The 20,402-nt window shown below is 35.2% G+C and overlaps 2 protein-coding genes across 9 annotated transcripts in view; one reads left to right on the forward strand and one right to left on the reverse strand.

The window, feature by feature from the left end:
* The window catches only part of LOC132707180 (uncharacterized), a 36,437-nt gene extending 33,378 nt beyond the window's left edge, over positions 1-3,059 (forward strand). For all 7 annotated transcript variants that reach the window (XM_060678916.1, XM_060678915.1, XM_060678920.1 and 4 more), the window contains exon 3: positions 1,760-3,059. In XM_060678916.1, the coding sequence (XP_060534899.1) occupies positions 1,760-2,959 (1,200 nt within the window). In that variant the 3' untranslated portion in view covers positions 2,960-3,059. The remainder of the gene's footprint in view (positions 1-1,759) is intronic.
* LOC132707144 (E3 ubiquitin-protein ligase MYCBP2) overlaps positions 1-20,402 on the reverse strand; it is a 218,337-nt gene that overhangs the window by 151,275 nt on the left and 46,660 nt on the right. For both annotated transcript variants that reach the window (XM_060678856.1, XM_060678855.1), the window contains 5 exons: positions 18,294-18,528; positions 18,022-18,233; positions 16,051-16,251; positions 9,171-9,424; positions 6,384-6,525 (listed from right to left, as the gene is read on the reverse strand). In XM_060678856.1, the coding sequence (XP_060534839.1) occupies positions 6,384-6,525; positions 9,171-9,424; positions 16,051-16,251; positions 18,022-18,233; positions 18,294-18,528 (1,044 nt within the window). The remainder of the gene's footprint in view (positions 1-6,383; positions 6,526-9,170; positions 9,425-16,050; positions 16,252-18,021; positions 18,234-18,293; positions 18,529-20,402) is intronic.

Below are 20,402 nucleotides of genomic sequence, written 5' to 3' on the forward strand. Positions count from 1 at the left end.
ATAAAGGTTCGTCCAAAAATTATTCAGATTTTCGATTGATGCAGTGAAGAAACGAGTTTGTGTTTAAAAGAAAAGAAAAGTAAAGGTTGATTTTATAGTTTTTATTCTGTTTGTTGACAAACAAAAATTGTCTATTCAAACAACAAAATATGTAAATATCATCATAACGAATAGCATTTTTTTTACATTCTGTAAAACAAACAACAATTCTCCGATGCAGTGACATATTGAGTCTTGTTCTACAAGTATTTAAAGTCGCTGCCCTATCCTTGTCTTTTTTTAAGTAAAACTTTTAAAATAAAACGCAAAAATGTCTAAAAATTTGACCGAATTTCTGAGACTGTAAAATTTCTTATCTTCTTCCTATCTTAATAAAAGTGGGGGAATATTCCTGAATGTATCTAATTATATAAGTCACTGTATCTTCTAAACGACTTTTCGAATAAATTGGTAGATTTTGATTTTGTCACTCAAATTTTTATCATACCTTATAATTTTGATATTGTAAAATTAAGATGGCAGATTTTTAATCAAGTAGGGACAAATATAGACCATTATGATTGGTAAACAAGTATTTTGCTCATTAAAAATCTTTGATTCTTCAATGACGGTTTTACTGGTGAAAAGAACAACTAATAAAATGTTCCCTGGCAAGTGGCAATTGTCTCTTTTTAATCCATATTGTATAGATTTCAAATGTTTGAAAAATTAATTACATACTGATTATTTAAAGGCAATATATTCAAACTTCTTATTAATATTTCGGATGGATAATTCCTAGGTTTTTTTAACGTTGTTCCTGGACAACCATTGTGCACTTTAATAAGAGGATCCAAATTAATTTTATATGTCCTAATCCCTGTCCCCCGCCCCCCATTTTTTACTAGGTCAACTAAGTTTAATGTAGCAGTTGGTTTTGGCTAAACTGAGTTCAGCATTGAACTGAACCAATTTTTTTTTTTGGTTGTCCAATACTTAATATTTAATGTTTATTAATATTAATAACTTCAAAGGAAATGTGAAACAACTTTTTAGTGTGGAACGATACACACTTGATCATAAGTTTTTATTTACCACATTTTATAATTGTATTTGTAAGGGAGTAAACTGTAAATGTCTAGATGGCAATAATCTGCTGTTTCCTATTTGATCCTTTATTTAGATTTTCATATTTGTTCATAAAAAATTTTACACCTCGATAAACCAGAGCCAGATTTCTAATGTCTGTTGATTGAACATCTTTTATGTATGTCGGAGATAGTAAAATAATAAAAAAAAATAATAGAATAGCCAACCTTTGGGGGGGGGGGGGGGGTTCTAGATCAACTACAAAATAGCCAATCAAAAATAAACCATTGGACCTACTCAGGACCTACTCAAAATCGGACCTAATGATTGCGTCTCTAAAGCCAGAACACCTTCGTCGATTTGCGTTCCGCTTATTTACGAAACATACCAAAGTGCACAAAATTGCGGACGACAGAATGATAAATATTTAGGCTAGAACGATAAATAATTTGTGTCAAAAATAAACAATCCAAACACCCAAAACGAAATATGAGCGAGTATCTACTACTTAAAGTTAGTTGACTACTCGACTGACAAGCAATTAACCTGTTACATACTTGATCGCAATTCCGCAGAACTACGGTTCAGTTGAACCTAAATTAAGCGACGTGTCCAACCGGGCCTTAGTAGCATAACTTGAGCTGCATGTTTAAATTTTATAAGAACCCGTAGCGACTTTTTCTTTTTGCAGATGTACATCGAGCCGAACTCCATCCCTGGATTCGACACCTCGATTATAGAGATAAACAGATGCCCCAAAGTTCGCTTCGCGCCGCACTCGATCTCCGATCTGCGCAACCTTCGTAGAGTGTCCCTCAACTCGATCGCGTCGGTATCGTTCGAGGAAAGCAGCATGAACTGGTACGGCTATCGGGACGTCGGCGGCCAAGAAGAGCGGTTCGACTTAACAGTACCTTCGCTCAAAGTGATCTTAAGAAACTGCGTGGTGGAAAAAATCGCATCGCAAGCCTTTAGCGGACGCATCAACGAAATCTCCTTCGAGGACGTTACGGTGGACGCGGTGGATTCATTTGCCTTTTCCAACTTGCTCCAAACCGAAAACGTAGCGTTCAAGTACACCACGTTCAAGGACGTCAAACCGCAGGCCTTTAAAAAGTTCGGCACGGAATACCTTACGCTAGATGGCGTCAGCGCGTACTTCGTGCCGAGCAGAACGTTCTCCAACGTGAGCGTGCACCAGAGATTTTCGATAATAAACTCGAACTTGGAATCGGTAAGGCCGGGGGCGTTTTTCATTTACAACCCGTCGACGTTCGAAGTGATCAACACGCGAATCTCGCAGCTCGACGGGGAAGCTTTCAAAGTGATGACGCGAGGAGACGTGGTGTTCAGAAACAACGTGTTTAACGACATTCATGAAGGAGCGTTCGTGGGTATCCGTTTGAACAGGGCAGAGGTTACGGGTTCGCACAGTATAACCTTCGATTCGAATACTTTTTCGACCCTGAGGAGCGGCTCCCTGCAGGTGGTGGGATTCGACACCAGATTCGCTAACTTAAACGTCAATCAAAGCTGCGACTGCGAGCTCGTGGAAGACCTACAGCTAACGCAATTTTTCAACGACGTCAGGTGTTTAAACGATGACGTATATGTGACGGTACGTGACTACGCGTCGCGGAGTTGTTCGGTAGTAGCCGGTTATACTACCGTCATAGTGATAACGTGCGTGGTGATACTCGCGGTAGCCCTCGCTTTGATCGGCCTCTACGTATATTACAAAACCGTTTATTTGAGTAAGAAATACGAAACCGATAAGGTGAGAAACAATCCGGGAAAAATCAGTCTGATCGTGCCCGATGGGAAAACTTATAAAGAAACGGAAATACATGTGATATTGGAAAAAGCTGATCTCCTCACTACGGAACTGTAACGATGACGCTAATTTGTAGTAGTTTGACAAAAATCCTAAAGTATTGTGTTACACCAAAGAAATATCATGTCCATGGTATTGCAAAAATAAAAACGAAAACTTCGACTAAAACTTGTTACTTTCTTTCTTATCTTCGTGTTTGGATGGTGACGCTTACATACTGCAGTCAGAGACTTGCTACCATTTTTAGATGCGTTCCGATTTTTATTAATTCATTAGTTTAAGGTAGGTACGTTAGTATATGCAATCCTAAAAACTACATTAAAATTCAATTTGTAAGGATCTGTTGCAACGTGGCTGTTAGTCATCGTGTTATGAATGGTAGAACCTACTAGAAACACGGTCATAAAACGGCCATTCGTAAAAAATGTACTTAGGAACATATAATTATTTTGTTTTAATGAGATCGTATGCACCGATGATAGAGAAACATCTGATGCATCGGCAACATGCTACAATAAGGCATAAGAAGTATCTACCTAATTAGATAGTTTTAAGTATGGAGACAGTAAATACTTACATTGTGCGCAGCGTTTGAAGGTAAAAGCGGTTTCGCCGCATTTTTTACTCGGGTGAAATAATCCGCAAAATTTAAATTAAGGGCCTGCTTGCAGTAATGAGCTAAATAAAGATGTCATGCTATGATGAAAACTGTGAATGGACTTTAGTATAGTTTGTGTTGTTTACGTAAAAGTACAAGTACCCAGTAAACTAATATTTTCATTATGTTATATTTCGTGTAATGAGTTGGCAATATGTAGTAATTGTAAAAATCTATCGAGTAACAGTTTGACAAAAAGTTTTAAAAAATGAAAAGATTTTATGATTTCCGGTTTGCTGCAAGTATTTTAGGTAATAATTTCTCTCTGGCCATCAAACTGTTGCCTACGAACCTTTTATGCATAATAAACAAATCTTCGGCGCAACCCATAATAATTTCATAGACGTGTAAGTATAGTGAGTAGGGGAAATAAATAATTTTCAAATTTGGAAAGTTGCAGTTTTTGGGTCACTCTGTATTCTATATCGCTTTTTTAATATACAGCTTTTAGAAAAAATAAATAAGTTTCCGGTTTGCTTACGGTCGAAAATATTAAATTTAATTTACCTGGTGATTTTAGAAAAGACTATATTAATTTGAAGGGAGGTTATAAACATGTCAACGTTATAAATTAGTCGAAAACATGAATACGGGACTCTACACCAACGCCATGGCCAGGTTTTCCAATAAGAGGTGTTATTTTGAACAACCCGCTATTACGGTAGGTGTCACTTTTGAAGCTGTAATTTGTTAACAATTGACAAGAAAAACTACGCCATTAATAAAAATGGAAGGGTACACGCTTCCACAACGCACTGAAATTATTAAAATTCATTATAAAAACGGTGAAAATTTGGTAGTTCGGAGACGCGTGCCACACAAGCAATGAAACCATCGATCTTTTACAGAAAAAGTTACCGCACTGTGTTTTTCTCGAAGAGGTGATCACAATTGGCCATCGAAATCTTGTGATTTAGCACCTTGCGACTTTTTTTTTTTTGGGATCACAAAGATCATAAAGTCTGCGCTAACAGCGAATCAAGACCTCAAAGATGGAATACGTGAAGCGTAGCCATCTCGCTGATATTGTTTTTCATTATTATATTGAAATAAACATCCGATCATTTACTTCAGAAAACGCCATTTTTCTTTGACTATCAAAATAACACCTCTCCTTGCAAAACACTTCATTAAAATGGCGGGCACAATACATCTATTGGTATGAATTTCCGTTGCAAAGCGATTAAATTTTTGAATGCATTCATATGTTGTTTACTGTAATCGATTGCCTGTGTGTACAAAACAAATTAAACCTTAATTTTTGATTATAATCGCCCTCTCAGGGTTTTCGTTTATCTATACGCTGTTATAGTAATAGTATAGATTGCATTATTTTCGTTCAAAGTTAGTAAGGTGTCAGTCCAAGTAAATTGCGACCAATGAAAAAGCGAAGATCTCGGTGGGTTAATAAACACAAAACGAGTCCGAACCCGCCTATATTATCTTCTTGCGGTTCTAGATAAGCGGTTAAAATTTTCTGTTACCATCACTAAAAACACGGCAGCAGTTGTCTATCTTCGCATAAACTATTTTTACACTAAGCCACTGCTTGTCCGAAAACGGAAAGGAAAAGCGAAAGAAGATTTTTATATTCAGTTTTTTTGTATAATGAGTTGGTAATATTGGTTGGTTGGAAAGAAAAATAAAAGATCGAGATACAATTTGGCAAAAAAAAATAAAAAATAAAAAGATTCAAAAAATCCTGAGAATTTTTCGAACAATGGAACTTGCTGTAACTGTTTTGTAATCATTTATCTCTCGTGCAATTCTATTTTTTTTTTTAATCGAACCGCTTGCCACGGGTAAACCTAAATTTCATGTCTCCGCGACCAGGTCAAAATGAGAAAAATTCCCTAATATTCTAAATAAAGTTGGGTTAAAGAACTTTGCAAATGTTTTACGTAGAAAGCAGGGTACATCTTAAAAAACAAAGAGGTTTCTTTTTTTTTTTAATTGCAAGTTTTTAAGATATTTTGATATAAGCAGTTTAATCAATAATCAAAAATTTGATTCTGCTGAACTTACAGACGAAAATATTAAGTTAAGTTTGTAATTTTCGAAAGAAATATATAAATATATAAATTGTTTTGGGGGAGATTATAAATGTCAGACGTTAATCACTACGTTTGAGGTTAGCAGAAAATTTAAAATGGCGACCAAAGAACTGCAACCCTAAAACGAAAAGATTTGGTACGCGTATTGCAGTATTGTATGAGTATGTATGTGTGTAACGTTATATGTTTTACGTTGACAATTATGGTGAAATAATCACCCATCTTGAGAGCTCCACAACACGAAAAAAATGTTGTTTCGCGTAATATACTTATTTGTCCAACCATAATTTTGATTATTTTGGTTAACCATTATAACAACTTCTCGAAAAGAGAAAAATAAAAGGAAATGTAACAGAGAAACAGCTGTTTTATGTCATCTCGTGTTGCTCTATTACGGTCATACTGATCAGCTGAGTTTTCCATGGAATCTGGCAATACTAATGCAAAATATGGAATTGGAAGATTAATGAACCATTGTAAATTATATAGAAATTGCTGTTGAGAAGTATAAATATCCCTCACTCACTTATGTTAACCCCATATCAAGAACGTTTCAATTTTTAGGTCTCCACAGAACTAAAATTGAAAAATTGAAGAATTGAAAAATTTAAGAGATCCTGAGAATGTGTGTGTCTCTGGAGCTTGCTGTAAGTGCTTTAGGTAATCACGTAAATAGGTAGGGTAGGTCGACTTGGGTTAGAAAACTTATAGCTTAAGGCACGCAAAAAGTTTGGTCAATTCCGCAAGCCTCACATGACAATGCACTTACCTGTATGGCAGCATACCATCCAAAGCCTGTGACACGGTCGGTGGCGAGCTCAGAGCCAATCCTTTCGATAACAATGAATTGTGATCGGAGAATATCTGACCGGCGACAACTTCGGCAGTTTCCACGTCAATTTCGCCTTCCTCTGTAACCATTACAAAATACGATGACAAAACTATCTTATTTATTTATTTACTTATTTTTACTAGCAATTCGTTGAAGTTGACTAGTTAGTCACAATTAAGCAAGTCAAAATCATATTGATATAATTCCCTACAAGTATTTTGAATAGTAGTATTCTCAACATTTGGTGACCGTGACAGGACAGATATAGATAATGAGAGGACTAGACGTATTTAGTCAGGGAACTAATTTGACGCTACTGGAAGTAAAGGTAGAGTCTTAGATAAGTAAATGATTCATTTGTCATTAATCAGATTGCACTGAACAAGCACTGATTGATCATATAATTATAACAAACTTAAGTTACAAGTAATGATCAGGTCACTGTTTAATATTTAGGTAATTTTGCTAGCCACCCTGGTCCCATTCGACTATGCCCAATAGAACAAACCTTTAAAAAGTCTAATTTAGGAAATTCTTCAGTAAAATAAACGATTGACTTCTGCTGTTTTTCTGCAATGACTGAAACCGGGTTAAAATTAACCCAATATACACTTTTTCCTTAATATTTAAAATATTTTTTCATTCTGAGAAATCTCCTAAAATACTCTGTTAAAATATAAGTAATAACAACCAAAACAAAAATTACTACAGTTTAAGAATAATTCGCATTTTTTTGATCTGGGTCATATATGAACCAGTTTTGGTATTCTGTGGCATTCTATGACATGAATATGTTTGTTCCATATTAGGCATGATTTTTAAATGAATTGATTTTCAGAGTTGGCGCAGAAGCGTCAATACAGCGTGGTAACCTGCTTATGCGCAGTTTGGTTGTATTGGCCGTCGTGCTACTGTGTGCGCGGTTGTTGCCTTCTTTGTTGCATATTTCAGAAGACATTGTGTGAATAATCCAAATAACTGTGGTTATGTCGTACCAAAGCAAAGGCAAACTATAACTATATTTTGTTAAAAAAAATTAGCGACCAAGACAAGTCATGAGCTCCTCATACTGTTTGTTCCGTTTGCGTTGAAGCATTAAAAAACTGCCCAAAAAGGTTGAAAGAAATGTTTAAGCTTTGATGTTCCTATGGTATGACGAGAGCCTAGGAATCACAGTGATGATTGTATTTGTTGTTCGTGTATTGTTCAAGGATCCAACAGAAAAAATAAGAAACAAATTCGACCAGTTCCTCATGGACCAGATGTACCGATACCTACCGTCCTAAAACAACTACAAAACGTCATATCGTCAGAATCAGAGGAATCTAAGTCCGACCCAGGTGACTCAGATTTCACACTAGATTTCAGAGAGCCCGAAGTGTTTAACCAGAGCGAATTAAATGATTTAATTAAAGTTTCGTACCTTCCAAAGGACGCATCCGAATTGTTAGCGTCCAGACTTCGTGACAAGCATTTAGGAAACATATTGCAACAATATTCCTGACTGAAGTAAGCGTAGTTTAAAAGAACGCTAGCGAACTGATCTCGGTTCCCGTGGCACATTCGGTAAATTTAAAAGAAACGGATGAAAATTTAGGACTTTTGAAGAAAATAAACTACCAAGAACATCAGAAAGTGAATGCTTTGTGGTAACCTTAAATTGCTATGCATGCTCCTAGGAAAACATCCTCACACCTGGTAGCAAAAATGTATTAAGAGATAGCTTACTTGACCCCAAAAAAGTTCAACTGCCTCCCCAACATATCAAACTTGGCTTGATGAAGCAGTTTGTTAAAGCCCTAGACAAAAATGGACAGCGTTTCAAATATTTATGTGAGAAATTTCCAGCCATATCTGATGCCAAAATAAAAGAAGGTACTTTTGTTGTTGTACTGAGTTTCATTTAAAGAAGTAATTCATAAGTTACTTGGGAACTCTAAGGACGAAAACTACGAAAGTATGGTTCAAAACATGTTACATCATTTTCGTCGCGTAGGCTGTAATATGAGTTTGAAAGTACATTTCCTGTTTTCTCACTTGAACTACTTTCACCAGGAAATTAAGGAAATGAAACGACAATACCAAGGGAGATGAAGTATAATGATGATGGCGGACTACTGCTGGTTGTTAAAACGGAATGTGTCCTTAAAAACACACATTCGAAAGTCCTGGCAACGCAGCTTTCTGGCAAAAATACGAAGATTTCACTCAAAAAAAAAAAGCTGACGTATTTCTTTAAAAGTTTTTTTAACTAGGATTCCACTTTTTTTTTACTGAAAAAAAAAAACAAAAATTATAGTAAAAATATCGTTTGTTTTTAATATTTGCAAAAAACCTTACGCGATACAAATAAATGCATAGAATTTTTGAAATCAGTTTTCAAAATAAAAATATCTGTCAAAAAATCTATTTTTTATACACATGTGTTATTAGTTGAATAATATATAGCAGTGAACTTCTGAAATTTCTCGGTAATTTACAGAGTAAAATGAGACAAATGTTCTGCTTTCGTTGTTACTATGATTGAATCTTGTTTACTAAATCGTGCAAATGAGTACGTTGCAAAGTGTTATTTTGTTGAAGACGTGGAAAAGCAGTTATTTATTGTTTTGAAGGAGATTAGTTTTCACAATTGAAAAAGTCATAAATATATTCAAGTAATTTGGATGCCTAATACCAACCAAATGCCTCCATTTGGAAAGAGGTCTTTCGTTGCCTACTCACCTCCAACGACAGGCAGAAGCAAATCCTTCTTCATTAAACTCGCCGAGCACATCCCTCCGAGGAACGCGAGCTCGGCTTCCAAATGCCTCAAACCGGTGTCACAGGTGGAATCCGGAGGCCATTCGTATCCGATTACGAGACACTTGAAACCGTAGGCGCTCGCCCTGTCGTCTTTCAAATAATCGGTGGCCGTTTCCAACGAGAAGACCACCTCGTTACCGGGTAGAACCACCGCGTTCGTTGGCCACTGCAAGCTAATTACAGAAAGAACGTGGTATCACATATCCGTATCTACATTTGAATGATACATAGTGCCGGCGGGACCGCCTTTTAATTTTTGTACCATTTTTGTATTTTTTTATTTTTATTGTTATTTCTTGTTTATAAGAAATTACATTTCTATAACAGTAAATCCGCATCAGACATTACATGAGCCTTCTTCTTCTTCATGTGCCGTGACCGTCATCGAACGCTGGCTATTATATTGGCTATCAAAACTTTATTCACGGCAGCTCTAAATAAGGCTGTACTTGACGTATGGAACCATTTCCCCTAAATTTCGAAGCCATGTATTCTTCCTTCTTCCTTCTGTCTTGCCCTGCATAATTAAGTGGAGAGCATTATAGCGCTCATGATGTCGCATTACATGCGCAAAATATTCTAGCTTTCTGGTCTTAATCAATTTAATTATTTCAGGTTCTCTATGTAGACGCTCCAATATTTGTTCGTTGCGGATTCTGTCAACCCAGCTTACACATAGCAATCTGCGGTACACCCACATCTCAAAAGCTTGTATTCTTTTCAGCAGTATTTCCGTCAGCGTCCAGCTTTCCATCCCATAGAGCAAAGTCGAGAATATGTAACATCTCCATTTGCATAGCACTGTCTTCATTCGGAAAAAAACAGCTCTAGCTTTTTCTATAAGAATTTTCATTTCTTGGCTCATATCCCAGTTGTTGTTTATGTTAGAGCCTAGGTACACTAGGTACACTCCCGTCTACCGGTTGTTAACTAACAATCATACATTTCGTCTTTGAGGTGTTCAGTTTTAGTCCATATTCGTTACATACATCGCAAAGCATTTGTAGTTCTTCCGGAGTACTGGCTAATAGAAGAATTCATCATGAGCGTCCCTGAAGATGTACTCAGAGTACAGGTTAAAAAGCAATGGCGACATAATGCATCCCCAACTTACACCCCGGCGAATTGCCACTGTGTCAGAGATGTTTTGGTCAATCCTAATGATTGCTACTACCTACTTGCTGGAGGATTTCCATCAGCTTGTCGCAACTGACCTTGTCTAAAGCCTTCTTAAAATCAATAAAGCACATATAAACGGAGTGGTTGACATCTCTGGTTCCATGTTTATTACGGAACCCAAATTGAGTTTCACTAATTTGTTCTTTAATTTTGGTGTAGATTCTGTGATGTATTATTCGAAGGAAAATTTTCAGGACGTGACTCATTAAGCTAATTGTTCGGTAGTCGGAGCATTTCCTCGAGTTACCTTTTTTGAGAAATGTCACAAAGGTTAATTGCAACCAATCAGTTGGTATGAGTCCCGTTTCATATATTTTATTGAAGAGACATAAAAGTGACTGTTTTCAAAAAGTTTCAGTATTCCTGAACGTATTCCATCCGATCCCGTTACTTTTCTATTTGTTGCGGATTTTATAGCCTTCTCTTATTCGTCTAATGATATACTAGGCTGTATCGTAAAGCTGTAATAAAGGTATTGTTTTGGGAAAACTCCACCATACGGAGAGCATTATACATTGCGCAAGTGAATAGAAGATGGTAAATTGTTTCAAATTGTTTAGTATTATATACAGAGCAAATCTGATCAGGTTTAATGAAGCAAGCGGCTGAACAAGAAAAAACGATGTTTTTATTTTTATTTTTTTGCTTTATTTTTCAACATAACCTTTAATTTTAAACGTAGATTCAACAAGCTCCTCAAAATACCGATTTACAGCTTCACTAACTTCATTGTTGCTCCTAAATCTTTTACCGCCAAGCAATTTTTTGAGATTAGGAAACAGGTAATAGTCGCTGAGAGGTAAGTTTGGAGAATAGGGATGTTGCGGTATCAATCCAAACTTCAATTTGGGGATTTTGGACATGACAACAATCGACGAAATGCGCAGGTGCATTATCGTGATGAAACAAAATTTTTTTCTTCGCTGTTTGATTTGCACCTCGTGCTTCAAAGGTTGCAATAACTCTACGTAGTATTGACCAGTGATAGTCTTACCCTTTTCAAGCTAAGCAATGTATATAATTCCTCTCGCATCCCAAAAAACAGTAGCCATAACCTCCTTTGCCGATAAAATTGTTGTAACCTTCTTTGGAGTTGGTTTCCCCTTTTGCAACCATCTGTGTAGTGAGGGACCCCAGTGTGTTCAACAGTTGAAAATGTTTTTTTGAACCTTTTTTGCTCGAGCATTAGCAAACGCGACACCCACTTGCTCACCGGTTTTTCATGGTCAAATGGTTGTGCAAAATATTTCGCACACGTTCAGCTACAGGTCTCAGCTATTTCATGCACTTTCAACCTGCGGTCTTCCCACACTATTTGATGGATTTTCTAAATCAATTTTCTCCCTACTCTCGTAATTGAAATGTCTAATTTTTGACATAAAAACAATCTCACAAAATTTCAATGTGACAGCAGGGCACCATGTGATATATCTTTTTAAAGATCGTCTCATATTCTTTTCGCATACCAATTTTGAAAACGTTTGATTGGTCAGTTTTTGCAAGACAGTCAAATGAATGCTTGCAAATGTTCTATTACTTACCCATTACTTAACCGTTGCCTAAATTAAAAAGATAAGTAGTTTCATCATTTTACCAACTATTTTATTAAATGTCGGAATCAACAATATCATAATGTGATAATCTCGGAAAACGTGGATTTTCATCGGATCAATATCTTACATTTTGTCTGTTTACTTTGCCATTCAAATAAAATGTTGATTCATCACGATATTTTCGGTCCAATTCTGAGGAATGTTGACAATGGCAGCGATAATCTCAACTTGTTTCTCTTCCGAAAATCGTTTTCAAAATATCTTTCATTAAAAATTGTAACTGATTTATATATATTGCGATTGGATTCACTATAAATCACAATAACTTCAGTTTTTTACTCCAATACCCGCGAATAAACCATTTTACTAACAAAATAAAGAAAAGCGAATATGCAAAACTAATGAAACTTGAATTATTTTCGAACAGATGTTAAATAAAAAACAGTTTAAATGAACTTGTCACACTGACAAAACTATGAAATATTTTGACATCGACAAGTGAAAGTAATCTAACATGACCTGACACTATAATGCTGTATTTACACCCAACATTGCAATTATTAATATTATTTGTACTAAATTAAATTGCAATTAAAAATGCATTTATTTAATTTTTTGTCTCGCAAAAACTGACAAATGTTTTCAAAATTGGTATGCGAATAGAATGTCAAAAGGCGATTAAGAAGAGACATCGCATTACCACCATTTAAAAAAAATACTCAGTTTTATGCTGATCTAAGATCAAGTCCGTCGCGGAAATATCTATGATATCACAAGTGCGCACAAAAAGGTTCAATTTATTTTAAGTAATGTCGACATTCTTTTAAATATTCGGGCTCCATTCAAAACTTATAGAACGACAAAAAACATGCACCGCGGTTAGGTAACAAGGATAGGATATGGATGAAAATAAACGTACCAAAATTGTAGCTGATTTTAAAGATTATAAGAAATTTAAAAATATGTTTACCGCTGCAGTTAGACGGGAACAGAAAACACAATCTGGTTTACTCTAAGAGAATTAGATCTCTTAACTTCTAACAAGCAACTCAGTAATTATTAATATTTACTTTGTTCACTCTATTTCACAGCTCGTAAATCGTATAAAATTACAACGTGCAAAAGAAATTGAAATACTTGAAATTATTAATGATGTTAAAACCAAAGCTGCCGTTACCTACAATAATGTATCTGATATGGAAGGTAAACCGGTACACTTTAAATATCAAAAAATTTGGGGTTGTTGATTGATTCAAAGCTAAGATTTACCTCACATGTTCATAACTGTGTAACAAAAGGGTACATGAATGTAAAACTAATTTTTTAACGTAGACATATTTGCTGTAGACCCCTCAAATCGATACTTTGCGATTCGTTAGTCTTATCTCAAATGACATATTGTGATACAAAATACAGAATACAAAAGCTACAAAATTGTTGTTTACGCTTGGTATGTGGAATTAGCATATTTCAACATGTTAGTCACATTCTAGTTAGAACCAACTGAAAATTATTTTCCTTCTTTCGCCAGTGGCATCCGATAAGCATGACATGTTTATGAATATAATATTTTTAATAATTAAATAATAATATTTTTAAAGTGTCTATTCACTTCTAACTAAAGATGACCTTATGACTTATCCAAAGGAAAAGTAGTGCATATGACTAGACGCTTATGATTTTAAAAAGGAACCAGAAACCAATTCTCCAGTCCAGTCATTGTGCAGTTACGTCATGGCATGACTTTTTTATTTGGTTCATCACTGGATGTCGTACACAGCACACGGGAATTTTGTGTCAAAAAGTGTCAAAAGCCGCGTCACAAACAAAATTTTTTAATTTAGCGGATAAATAAATCGTTTCAAAATTCCCGAACAATTTGGCCTTATTTTAAAACTTGTGGACTATTTCAATGCGGGGAAACCGCTTTTACCTTTTAACGTGTACGGTACACAATGTAAGTGTTTACTGTTTCTATACTGAAACTGTCTCATTTTATGAATGTTCAATTTAAGTTTCTGAAAATTATTAATAAGTATGCAATGCTCAAAAACGACTGACATTTTTGACAAAGTACATGAAAAACCAGAATGATGCCTTTCCATTCAACCCAGTATTTTTGGACGAGACTTGGATATTTGGTAAAGGAGCGTCTAGAAAACGCTGGCAAGACGATACGAATAGTTCGAAAAAAATATGGTGAAGGAGTTCACTATATAATTTTACATGCTGATTGCAGGAAGACTTTTTCTAACTTATGAACACAGATAAAAGTATTGGTTTTGCACCACGAAAACTTTCATTTCTTCAATACTAATATGTTTTTTAATTTAAAAGGTGGTTCAGTCTACAGCTGCTGCCTACTCTTGGTGAGCCTTCATTAACAATAATGGGCATTGCATTGTATCACTGTGGACTTGCTGGGCCAATACCTAATCAAAGTTGGATCAAGCAGTTTCTCGTCGAGTGGCTGCAAATAAGGAATATTCTATTTCAGCCAAGTTTAATGAAAGATCAGTCATGGATGTTAGTGAACCAACATTTGCCAGAAAAACTGGATAGGTAGTTTTCCTACGTGCTTTTCTTTGAATATGAAATTAATTCAGAATATAATCTTTTAAGAATGGACAAGTTAGTATTGGAAAATGGCCATCCCGGTTTGAGGCTTCCACTTTATCATTGCCAACTCAATGCGATAGAGGTTTGGTTATATCAATCTGGTCAATCTAATACTACACTGCGTTTACGGACTAGTTCAAGTAAAACAATGATAATACTTCTGACGAAGTATTCATAAGACTTTGTTTAAGTGAGTCTTTCCCAGTTGTTATCGATATTCATGAATCAGACTAGGAGGAAGATATAGGGAGAAGACTAGTTTGTGTTCTCCTTCTTTGCTCTTTGCATTATTGATTTTCATTGTTTTTGTTGTTGAAGTATTGGGCGATTTCCAAAAATAAACCTATCTAATTGATATTTGTTTTCTTCCATATTTTTGATGCATTTTATTCTGTCCTTTCGTACCCCACTGAACCAGTTGACATTTTGGGAGAGTGACCGTGTTTTTAGTAAGTTTACCATTTATAAGACGATGACCAACGTCAATGTTGCAAAAACCATAACAAAATAGAATTTTAATTTTGTTTTTAGGATTAGGATTTAAACTAATCAATTAATTAAAAGCTAAACGCATCTAAAAATGGTAGCAATATAGCTAAGACATACGAATCATTTTTGATTACGTCACTATACGCGAAGAAACTGCACAACTGCTCTGATTGGAGTTTAGCTAAGACATACGAATCATTTTTGACTATGTCATTATACGTGAGGAAACTGCACAACTGCTCTGAATCCAAGATTCATAGACTAACAACCAAATGAAAATTTTGGAAACCCTTCGTCAGAAGCCACAAAGTCAAGACATATTTTTACTTACCACTACTTCGTAATACTAAAAATACAATTTATTTTTGAAAAAAAAAGGCAATATAATCTTTTTCGAGAAAAACTTTAAAGCCTCTGGCGAAAATAGGAGAAAAATTTTCACAAGGAAAAAAGTGTCTCTATGCATTTTGGACCACTACCAAATTTTAACAAAACATCTAAAGCAGTTCCAATGGGAATGAGGAAAACCCGTCTTTATACCAACATTGATATAAATCTTTTTTGTTAAAATCATTCAGAAAATAACATTCTTATCTAATTATGCATAATAATTCAATGAGTTTTTATGATAAAATAAAATAAGATCATGTAATATTTTGGTAATATGCAAAAGATGTAAATGCTTTCATACACAAGATGATCCCTGTTAAAAATCGTCAAAATATATCACAAGCACTTAGTTCATAGGAGGAAGGAATGATTAAAGAACCTCAAACAGGTCGAAAAATTGAGGAATAATATTAAAAAATCTGCTATTAGAATTAACATGTACGACAAGGCACAGAATACCCAAAGAATGCTTCACAAAATCGAAATCGCAACTTTTGCTTGGGACATTTAATAACTCCAATATTTTTATCGCCATCTACGGAAATCTGGAAGAATTAAGTAGCATTTACCTGCCACTAAATTTATGCAAAACTGGCCAGTAAGGTAAGGACGGGCAATCGAAGTTCTCGTTGATATTGCTCGCGTTTTCCTTAGACGGGTTGAAGTCTAACGCGGGTATGTAGAGCTGGAGAGAGTCTTCGGGTTGCGCTGTGGCGCACGCCTGATCAAATTCTAATGACATCCACTTTACGGTATCCGGAAACGATACTCTGAAAAGCATACAAAGACAAAGGTTAGAACAACAAAAAACTAAATAAAACAATGATTCTCTGGGGTTGGCGCTGACAATCATTATGAATTTATGTAACGGAACTTTTAATTGTATAAATATAACCGAAACAAGGCACACTGCTCATACACAAGAGCACTGCAATGCGTAATTCACAACTGTACTGCTTGCTAATTTTTTTTTTCGGAGTCTTGCTCGTCTTGTATTGCATCACTTCAGAAAACAACAAAATTAAACTTGTTCACATGGACCTTAACAGTAGTTCTAACCCAATTTGCAATGTGTTAAATGTTAAACATTAAGCAAACAATTTACTTTCCTGTGATAAAAATTATAGTGGGACATTTGGCAGAGTTGTTTCATTTCTTTTTAAAAAAGTTTTTCCAAAATTTTGTTTGTACAATCATATAATCTGCCAAATAAATAGAAAATATTATAGACTAAATATTCTGAAGAGGCAGCTGTACAAATTTATGTTATCCATACAATATTTCTCTTATTTGTGTTGTTGGTGTTCATCTGAATGTTAAATATCTGTCCATAGGTTCATATCTCTTGTTGTATCAAGGTGGATAAAAAAAAAAACGATTTCTTTTGGACCTGTCACAAAAACTAGTTGCCAACTACCTCTAGTACCACGTATGGAAATATTATCTTCATTATAGTTTCGCACTTTTGCTCTACAGAAATAGGCTCATACTTTTTCAATAAATCGAACCAAAACAAACACAGACCAATACTTTAATGCATTGTTATATCACCAGCTGATCCAAAAATCAACGGTTATCAACTCTCTATTTTACAGAGCAGTAAAACTATCTCAACCCGAGTCACTGAACCCACAAATAAAACACCTTACGTCTGCTCTTCTCTCCAATCATTTCCACATTAGAGAGATGCTCCATTACAAATTACACTTTACCACCGTCTTCCAAAGACAATGAGTCCGAAGGCAACCCCCACACTTGCCACTGCCTTCCTTAGATTCAAAACATCACTGACCACACATTAAAAGTTCTTAAGAAATATAACGTCAAAACCAGATTTACCACTTTTCCACAAACCTCTCAACATTTTGGATTTGTCAAAGGCAAAATTCCGTTTGAGATACATACCAGAAGTGTACAGCATTCTATCCATATGCTGTAAAGAATAGATTGGAGAGAAAGAGTCTTGAGACTAAGACAGATAAATTCATCAGCAGTTACCGAACACAATCACGAAACCGGACATAAAATTTTATTGAATAAAACTAAAATTTTTGCATGTAATCAATTCTTCTATCTTCTATCAACGAAAAATCCGAGAATCTATAGATATCTATAAGCAACCAAACAACTTAACCACCACTCATCATCTCAGTCATCCCTTACTAGAATAATAGTTTCAGTTGGACTCTGAAGAAGCCGACAAGCGACACAGGAAGAATCCGGAAGTTTTTTAAATAGTATTACAGTATCCTGTGGAACTTTCGTTGGAAAGTTAAAAGATAAAGTTATAGCTTGTCATAATGAGCCTTCCTGCAGTCTAGTAAAACCTTCAGAAACCATTATTTTAACACAGAAAACAACTTGTATAACCATAGAGTTCAGCTGGTATTCACACCCCTTGCATAATGGAATAACAAAGCAGATTTTAATGCTCTTGGTGAACGAGGTCTTCTAATATTTGTTCCCTGATTTAAAAATCTACTTCTAGAATTTTTTCAAACTTTTTTCTGGTGTTTCCTCTTTGAGAAATAATTCCTCACCTGTAATTGGCCACATTTGCCGGCTTGTAGGGATGCTCGCTTTCCACCCAAGTGCAATGGTTGCTAGTTGTTACAATTTTGTTGTCATTGGAGTCCAAATTTGAGGTGTTCGAGTTGACTAAGGCGCGGCTAGAGGTCGGCGTGTCCATTAGATTTAATGCCGCCACGTGGGGCAGTAATTCCTGAATCAAGCTGAGAATATGAACTGCACTCTAAAAAACGTTCATTTAAAAAAATCAAACAATTAAGTTGAATGGCCGAATTCGATTTACTTTTGGGTCGCTAGATGCCAGCGGACTGATGTGGGCCAGAACCAACGGCAGCAACGTTTTGACAATACGAGACTCGCTCAATATGCTTACTGACGAGACCTCATCCGCCCTTTCGCGAGCTAGCATCATCAGTTTACTAGCTTTCTGTACTATCGAGCTAGTCATCGACAACGCCGCTTTCCTGGCTTGAAATTCCAATTTCGATGCCGTGGTTTTTCCACATTCTGATGGATTACTACAATGATAATAATAATAAATAATCCCGACATGTATAAACTATAACTATTCAACTATATTTTCCCCAGTAAAATACACATAATATACTATACAGGGTGATCTAAATTAAGTGTTCATAATTGGTAATTTTGTTATGAGTAGAGATACAAAGCCGGTTAGATTAGCAAACTAGTAGCATTTTTCCACTAATTGAGATGGTGAAAAATAATTTAATGTAGGCTTTAGGAAAAAACGAGGAAAATGTACTCTTTTTAAATAGAACACCCTGTATATTTTTTACTCTAACATTCGTAAATCACCGATGACCCAATTATGAGCACATTTCTCTTTTAGACTAGACTATATATGGCTGAAAACCTAACTAATTTAACTATTAAAGTTAAACAGCACCTCCTACTTCAATACATTTTAGAGCACGTTTTCCTATTGAGCGAATTGTATTTAATATTGTTCTTCCATCTATTTGGTATGTTTTCCCTTATTCCAGCGTTTGGGGTTATATGTGGTGAACTAGGAGGCCAAGGAATAGGTCCATTTGTAGTAATCCATTTATTGCTGAAAATGTTTTGTCAAAAATTGATATGTCCCTCGGAAGTTCTGAGCTGGTACGCCATCTTGTTTTGGAGACTCTGCCCACTTATGAGGTCAAGCTCATATAAAAAACCATCCATAATGTCAGTAATAATTGCAATGTATTGCTCACCGGTCAGCGTGCCATCGTAAAAATATGGACCACCAAACGTTAAAGCTGAAACGACCAATATTGATTGTTTTTTCGATTATAAATTCCAGATTTTTTATCTTTTGGCGGCAAAATTTAACATACAAATGGCAAAAAAAAGTGTTCCCTCTGCATCTCCTGCCAAAAGCACCCGAGCTGGTCCTTTGGACGTAAAAGTCAGCGTCTTTGACCATGTATCGGATAGAATTGTCACGATATGCTTTAAAATATCCAAGAACACATTTTCAGTTTTAATGACATTGTTTCGCCTCTCTTTTTGCAAAAACTGTTTCATAATTTATAAAGATTCGGTAAAGGGCAGAAACAATTGCTCATGTGGTGGAACGCGCTGTGGATATAGGTTACCCTTACAGACGACTGTGATACAGTAAAATTAATTTAAGTAATTGATAACAATTGATATAACAATAATAGCAATTAACACTAATTTTGACAACTAGTTTTTTAATTGGCACGGCTGTTATTATTTTACACAGCATTCTTTGAGTAATAACGAAACCGTTTTTGCTAAAAGGAGGAGAAGAAAAAATTTTATAATAAATGAAGACGTAGAAATTATGATTATTGTTATAAAAGCAAACTTAAGTTTTATTTCGCAACCACTCATAGCCATCTAGTCGGTTATTTTCAATTGCATATGACCTTTTTTTGTTTTGTTAGTGAATTATGAACGTTAGAGTAAAAAATATAACAAGGTGTTGCATTACATTTCCCTCACTTTTTCCTAAACCAATTTTCCTAAATCAGTTGTTTCTCTGTTACCAATGATGATGATTACCAATGTTGAACACTTAATTTAGTTCAGCCGGTATTACAGAAGTCATTAGATAATTTCATCAAGTGACGGAGAGGACCTTCAAATTGTCTCTTGGTATTAGATGATGTCATTAGAGTCCAATAATGAGCGACATAGTTTATATAAAAATTAAAATAGATATACTGTCAGAAATGCCTTCAACAGTGAGAGAACCTTAAATAGTTCTAATGATTCAGTCCTTGTGATAAAAGTCATTTATAAAAAAGTGAAATCTTCCATGTATATTTTCCAAGGTATAATTAAAACAAATAAGAAAATGAAGAATAATCTCGAAGTATTAGATTTAAGAGTTTAACAGTGAAATTTTGCAAAA

The sequence above is a fragment of the Cylas formicarius genome, unplaced genomic scaffold, assembly GCF_029955315.1.
Source record: "Cylas formicarius isolate icCylForm1 unplaced genomic scaffold, icCylForm1.1 PGA_scaffold_9__14_contigs__length_23061073, whole genome shotgun sequence".
In the NCBI taxonomy this organism is placed as follows: domain Eukaryota; kingdom Metazoa; phylum Arthropoda; class Insecta; order Coleoptera; family Brentidae; genus Cylas; species Cylas formicarius.